The 7248-nt window shown below is 41.9% G+C and overlaps 1 protein-coding gene across 3 annotated transcripts in view; it reads right to left on the reverse strand.

The window, feature by feature from the left end:
* Positions 1–7248, reverse strand: part of Stk33 (serine/threonine kinase 33) — a 174632-nt gene that overhangs the window by 23072 nt on the left and 144312 nt on the right. For all 3 annotated transcript variants that reach the window (XM_026781111.1, XM_026781109.1, XM_026781110.1), the window contains one exon: positions 6035–6232. In XM_026781111.1, coding sequence (XP_026636912.1) covers positions 6035–6232 — 198 coding nt within the window. The remainder of the gene's footprint in view (positions 1–6034; positions 6233–7248) is intronic.

The following is a 7248-nucleotide window of genomic DNA, read 5'->3' on the forward strand; positions in this document are numbered from 1 at the left end:
TCTTACTCCAGCTAGAGATATACCTATTTTTCTTACTCCAGCTAGAGATATACCTATTTTGCCTTTCAGAAGAATAACTCTTTCACTGATATCTAATACTGCTTTTCCAATTTATGCTCTGATGTCTACTATTTCGGTCCTTTCTTTGTTTTTCATAGTTCCTTGAGATGCACCGTTAGGCTGTTTACTTCACATCTCCACTTTTGGGTGTGCTGAATACACTATCTCTCTTGTTGTTGGTGTATCCTGTGAGTTTCGATCTATTGTTTTTCCATTTGATTTATCTATCAACTATTTTATTAGGAAAGTAGAGCTATAATCGTCTACCATTATTGCACCAGTGCCTCTCTCCTTTGGTCTTCTGATGTCTGTTTTATGCATAACTACGCCCTGTGCTTGCTGAGTGCACACACACACTTACAATCACTAACCGTGTTGTGCTGATTTACTGCTGCCTGCTACCTTTGCCACGTTTACAGCTCTGACTCGCAGTCTGCTTCCCCGACAGAACTCCAGCCACTCCGGCCCTTTGGTTTCCAACATTTCCATCCATGCAGTCGTAACTTGTGTGGTCCTTGCTGGTGAAGAAAGCTCTTGCATATATTTGGATCGTATTCGTGTGCATGCCTTTGTGCTTTAGTTCAGTGTGTCCTGGGCCTTTTCCTTGGAGAACTTGATTACTTACATTCCAGGCAACTTGACAGGAGAAACTTCTGCCATTTTTTTTTTTGCTGGATTTCTATGTTTTATAGATTCTGCACACCTTTCTTCCTCTGCCAGCTACTTCTTTCGCAGTTAAGTGATTTTTCTGTATCATTATTCTTTAGTTCTCTCTTAATTCTATTTCGTATTTATTATAGGCTTTATTCTGTGGTTCCCATGGGGCTTACCAAACACATCTGCTACAGTTTGGGTCTGAAATGTTCTACACGGGCTTGCTTGATTGAACACTTATTTGGTCTCTGGGTGGTGCTGCTGTTCTAGGAGGCTACTGAGCCTTTAGAAGGTAGGCCCCATGGTGAAAGCAGGCTCCTGAAGAAGAGGGCTTGAAAGTTTTATCCCCTCTGGTTTGGTCCAGCTCTGTGTACTGTCTATGGGTTGCCATAATCTGACCAGTCAGCAGCAAAGCTGTGACAGACTGCATCCCCTGAGCCAGACACCAAAATAAGCCTCTAGCAACTTCTATTGTTTCAGATACCTACTGGAAGAAATAAGAAAAGTAACTCCCAAAGTTACTTTTTTTTTTTGAAACCCTGTCTCAAAAAAGAGTAACTCAGGAAATAAAGTTACAATGGGCTATTCTAAACAACTTTAACACTGATCAGAGAAAAACTATCCTACATTTAAACTCTGTGGTCCCCCACATTGTCAACTTCTGAAGTCTGTATTTACATTTCTTTGCTACTAGCTATTGTAACTACCTGTGCTTTGTCTTTTAACATTTCCCACATGGAATATAAGAGGTTGATTTTATAACTGTGCTTTGCTTGGCTGGTTGGGTTTTTCAAGTGTGGGAGTATGTGAATTTTTGCTTTGACCTGTGAATTTTGCATCTTCAGATATTTTTGTGTTACACATTAGTGTCCTTTTAATTTGAAGACTTCTCTTTGGCATTTTTGCAAGATATGACTTAGCCGATGTTAATGACCTCCCTCAGCGTTTACCTGCCCAGGAGAGTCATCTCTCTCCCTCACTTCTAAAGCACAGTTTTTCCAGGTATGGCATTCTTGTTTGGTAGTTCTCCTTTCAGCATTTTGACAGTATCAGCCTGTCTCTCCTTGCCTGCAGGATTCTATAATTGTATGGCATGACTTCTTCTCTATGCTGACCCTTTTCGGGATTTTTCTTTGTCATGATGTTTGGTAGTGTCTTTCTCTGTGACACAGGGAGCTCCTCTTTGCATTCTATTTGAGTACAGGTATGTGAACTTCCTTTGAATGTGGCTTTTCCCTCAGATTATGGGAAATTCCTCTCAATACTTTTAAAAAAATATTTATTTATTTTAGAGACAGAGTCTCATTATATATACCTAGCTGGCCTGAAACTTAATGTGTGGACCAGGCTGGCCTTGAACTCACAGAGATCTATCTGGCTGTGCTTCCTGAGTGCTGAGATTAAAGGTGTGCAACACTGGTCCTCATCCTACATTTCTTTAAGTAAGAATTTTGCTCTATTTCTCTATCTTCATCTTCTTTAATTTCTATTACAGATAGATTAGGTCTCTTGATGGTAGCCCACATTTCCTAAAACTTTCTCCATACTAATCAATCAATCTATCTGTCTTATCTATCTATCTATCTATCTATCTATCTATCTATCATCTATCTCAAAATCTCTATCTCTGATATTAGACTGACCAATTTCAAATGTTTTGTCTTAAATCTCACTGTTACTCATTTTGAGCTGTTAAAGCTTCTATTGCATTTTACTTGACCCATTATATTCTTAATCCATTGTTTAAATTCTCTCTCTGCCTCTCTCCCACTCATTCCTGGTTGTCCCTTCTTTTCTTTCTTGATTGTTTTTGCAAAACTGTTTGTTTTGTTTGTGTACTATTTTCAAATTTCATTTAATTTTTCATCTATTTATTCTTGAGTTCAGTGAATTCTTGAGAGGTATTATAAATTCTCTTTTCTGATACAGCATAGTTCTCCCTTTCTTTTGTGTCCATTGTTGTGGTTTTACTGGAGTTTGCGATGACTTGCTCTCTTTGTTTTGTTGTTGTTGCTGCTGATGCTGCTGTTTTGTGTTTTGAGACAGCGTTTCTCTATATAGCACTGCCTGTCTTGAAAATCACTCTGTAGACCAGGCTTGCCTTGAACTTAGAGAGCTGACTGCTTCTGCCACTCAAGTGCTGGGATTAAGGGTGTGTGCCGCCACTGGCTTTCTGTAACTGGTGACCTACTGTCTCTGTAATCCCATATTCTATCACTAGGCCTTCATATTTGCAGAAGCAGCTACCTTGGCTCCTTTGGACACTTTGGAAACTTCACAGTTTATATTATGTTGGTGGCCACCCCCACTGGAAAAGTCACTGACCAACAGAGTTTTTCAAGATCTTTAGATGGCTACGTTGCTTGCTACCTTTTTACTGGCTTTATTCTGCTTTCTGACAAGACAATTGAATTGGTTGTGTTCTATAGTTAGGCTGAGCTGCTGGGTGGGCAACTGCTGCTAATCAGGCTGGGCACAAGATGCACTTCTGGCCATTATGGTAGTCTTGTTACTCCCTTGGTGAGTCTGAGGGTGGCTTTTGGAGTCATGGGGTGATGTGGCATGTCCTTCTGTATCTGTGTTGCTTTATTGGTACATGAATAAAGCTGCTTCAGCATATGGCAGGGCAGAATAAAGCCAGGTGGAAAATCTGAACAGAGATATAGAGAGAGTAGGCAGAGTCAGAGAGATGCCATGTAGTTTCTGAAGGAGACAGATGCTAGAACCTTGCCCAGTAAGCCTCAGCCTTGTGGTGATAGATTAATAGAAATGGGTTAATTCAAGATTCAAGAGCTAGCTAGAAATATGCCTGAGTCATTGGCTGAACAGTTGTAATTTGTACAGTGTCTGTGTGATTATCTGGATCTCCGCCTATAGTGGAAAACACTGTTGAAACTCCCGGGTGTGGTAGAACCAGCAACTGTAGACACTGTAATTCACAGCTTTGGTAGTGCTCCTCTCTTTGCATCCTCAGAAGGATTTTAATTCTGTTTAAATTCCCAGTTCCTGGTTATTAATTAAACAGGGAAGGGTCTGGAGTGGTCTTTGTGGCCAGATGACACCATTATGCTCACAGAATTCACTGGGAGGGCTTTCCTGACACTGGGCAGACTTGGAGTACAGAGAGAGGCTGTGCTACAGGCTGGCCTTCTAGGGAAGCAAGGCTGGAGGAATGCCCAGCTCCTCTAGGACGCACCCCGGCTTTGCCAGTAGGTGACATCATTACCTGGAGTAATGACAACCTCCCCTGTCGGCGGCCATAAGCTCCACCCCGGTGCTGCCATGGCCCAGCCCTTGCTCACTGATGCCGGGAGCCCTGAGGGTGGCACAGCTGTCCTTGCTGAAATGAAGTGCTATCTTCTCAGGTTTGTGACTACAGTCCTAGTAACAGGTGACAACACTCACATTCTAATCCCTTTCTTCCTTAGGAGAAGTAACCAAGACCAGAACAGGTCACATTAGCCTGCGATTTGCAGGATGACTGGGACAGAGAAATGGAGAAGGAGATGGGATACACTTGACCCACAAGCAGATTTTATATCACATTCGTTAATAAACACAGATCTAACCCAGCACCCCATAAAATATGTGCAGTGTGCATATTTGTATATGTGTACATATAGATGCATATGTATATGCATTACACCAACATGCACAAATACTGTGCCATGGATGTGTATGTGTGTAACTGTGTGTATGCTGCTGTGTCGGCAAACAGAAAATCTTCAAACTATGTTCAACAAAAAGAAATGTAAACATGAGTTTAAGGATATAACTTTTTAAAGAGAATATAAAATACACACTGTGCTAAGCAATGTAGGAGTTGTTGTCAGATGAAACAAGAAGGGAATTCAATAAGCTTATGTTTACATTATCGTAAAAGTGTGATTCTTTCACACAATCTAAGTCACTATGCTAAGCTTCTTATCCAGGCATTTACTATGCAGTAGACGCAGAACTTCCCAGCCAGGCAGTCACTCTCCCAGGCCCCTTCTGCAAGGTTCTGGCAGAAATCTTGGCTGGGAGTGGGTCCAGCAGTACTGCACATTCCCGGGCATGGGTCAGAGCCCACCTGGACAGTCCCCTTCTGCTCTACCTATCTGCTGGCTACAGGAAACTGCAAAGCAACAGCGAATGAAGAAATCTGGACTATCTGGAGCACAGAATGCAGCATTTAAACAGGACACAGACAGAGGAGAGCAAACCCAAACAGAAAAAAAAATATATTGACAAATATAAAAAATAGGGAAGGGGTTCTCTGGGCAAACCATCTGGATATCTGGCGTGGGACAATTCTATATTCTGTCAATTATGTTTTACTTAAATGCTGATTGGCCAGTAGCCAGGCAGGAAGTATAGGTGGGACAACCAGACAGGAAGTAGAGGAGAATTCTGGAAAGGAGGAAGCCCATTCTTCCCCAGTCCTGCCCAGCCACAGAAGAAGGAAGATGTGACTGCCTCACTGAAAAAAGTACCGAGCCATGTGGCTAGCATAGATAAGAATAATAGGTTAATATAAGTTATAAGAGCTAATAAGAAGCCTGAGCCAATGGGCCAATCAGTTTATGATTAATGTAGACCTCTGTGTGATTTATTTGGGACTTAACTACTGCGGGAACTGGGCAGGACAAAAAAAAACCCGACAACAGATATCCAGTTAATAAACTATAACCTAAAATCAAATGTTAACAAACCCTGCCACAGACATAAAAGTATTCAGATCTAATCAGGTAACATGACAAACCTATGAAGTTTGGGACTTTATGAAACAACATACAAATAATTGTATAATATAATAACTACCCTTTGCACATAGTACATAAGCCAATTCTAAATTCTATAGCTGGGTAGAATACAAAACTTATTAATTTGGAGCCATGGGTGAAATCTGGCATACCATCTGCTTCATCAGAAAAGGCTTAGCTGGAATGAAGTCACGTTCACTCGTGGCTGACTGTGGCAGTGCCCGTGCTGTTCCATCAGAGCTGAGGACTCATTACAGAGGCTAGTAAGGCTCCAAGGCCTACAACACTTACTACAGTCTGAGTGTCCTTCATCTGAAATTGCTGGATGTTCAGATTAGGGGAGCTCAATCTGCATGCATTCTCTCACAGAGAAAAGCCAACACCCCGACTCCCAACAGCCACTGATCTTAAATGTGAGGCCCTGCTGCTAAATGGCATGGCTTAGAAGGCAGAAAGGCCTCACCTGCCGAATGATGCAGGTCTTTGTTAGCAACTAACAGAGAAATAATGGAGCTGCACCAAGGTGCCCGTGAGCAGCGCTGAGCAGCGGAGCCTGCCACGGTGCTCCTCCCTACCTGCTTTGCCGCCTTTGCAGATGGACTGTCATTGACGTCAGGGACCTTTCCCCTGACTTGGCCACTTTTCAACTTTTCCTTCGCTGGCTGCTCCATCTTCTCAGCTGTCGTGGTGTCTTCATCACTTTCAGGGTTATTTTTCCATTCTTTCATCATTTCTAATACATTGGTTGGTCTCACTGAAGAAAATGTATTGCCCTAATATTAAAAACAAATGTTTATGTTATAAACAGTCCAGATAATTGAAAATTTCTTAAACCTTTACACATATGTTCTCCCCAAATCAGTGATATATGGAAAAATTATAAAGCTAAGTAAGAAGCAAAACTTGCAGTGTCTGTTGGAGCACACTCCCTGCCCCACAGTGGCTCACAGATATAAGCATCACTTATGATGTAAATGAGGGTAGAGGAAACCACTCTCGAGCCATCAAGCAGTAAATGTAGCCCACTTGTGCCAAGGACACAACATCCTTGCACTGCTCTTAAGAAGCTGGTAAGATACTACCGAAAAGTTAGTGGGGACAACGCTAAAGGTGAGTCTACAGAACACCGAATGTCGACAAAAGCATCCACACTCAGTTAGTAGGGTAAGCACTGTGTCTAAGAATAGAGATCATCAATTTGAAAGCTCTTGCCTGGAATGTTTCTATATAATGTGGCCATTTGGCTATAACTCGCTCAGTGTGCTGTTCCTATCCCAGCTACAACTGTATCAAACCAAGACTGGCCATTACACCCTAACTCTATCTCCCCAATACTCCATCGAATGTGCCAAGACACACAGATGTAAGCTGAAATGGCGCCTGCTTGATTTAATGCTTTTTTATTCTAATTCACACTGTTAGAGAACATTTGGAGAGGATGTTTGGATTACCTTTAGGTTAGAAAGAGACCACAGGTATGTAGCAATTCTAAGTAGTCTTTGTATGTAGGTAGATTTAAGTGTTATACTGTAATGACACATAAAACCATGAGACGGGGAACATTAAGGGCAGTCATCTAAATATGCTGTGGAGGATTTATTGAGTTTAATATAGTCATGGTTAAAAACAGACCAGAATCAAGAACAGAATGGCAATAACAAGAGATCATTAGGAGACTGAGTCCCGAGCTCCCTGTTCGGCCTCCTAGGAGGTCAGACCCTTACCTTTCTCCTAGGAGGTCAGACCCTTACCTTTCTCCTAGGAGGTCAGACCCTTACCTTTCTCCTAG

The sequence above is a fragment of the Microtus ochrogaster genome, chromosome 8 (genome assembly GCF_000317375.1).
Source record: "Microtus ochrogaster isolate Prairie Vole_2 chromosome 8, MicOch1.0, whole genome shotgun sequence".
Taxonomy (NCBI): domain Eukaryota; kingdom Metazoa; phylum Chordata; class Mammalia; order Rodentia; family Cricetidae; genus Microtus; species Microtus ochrogaster.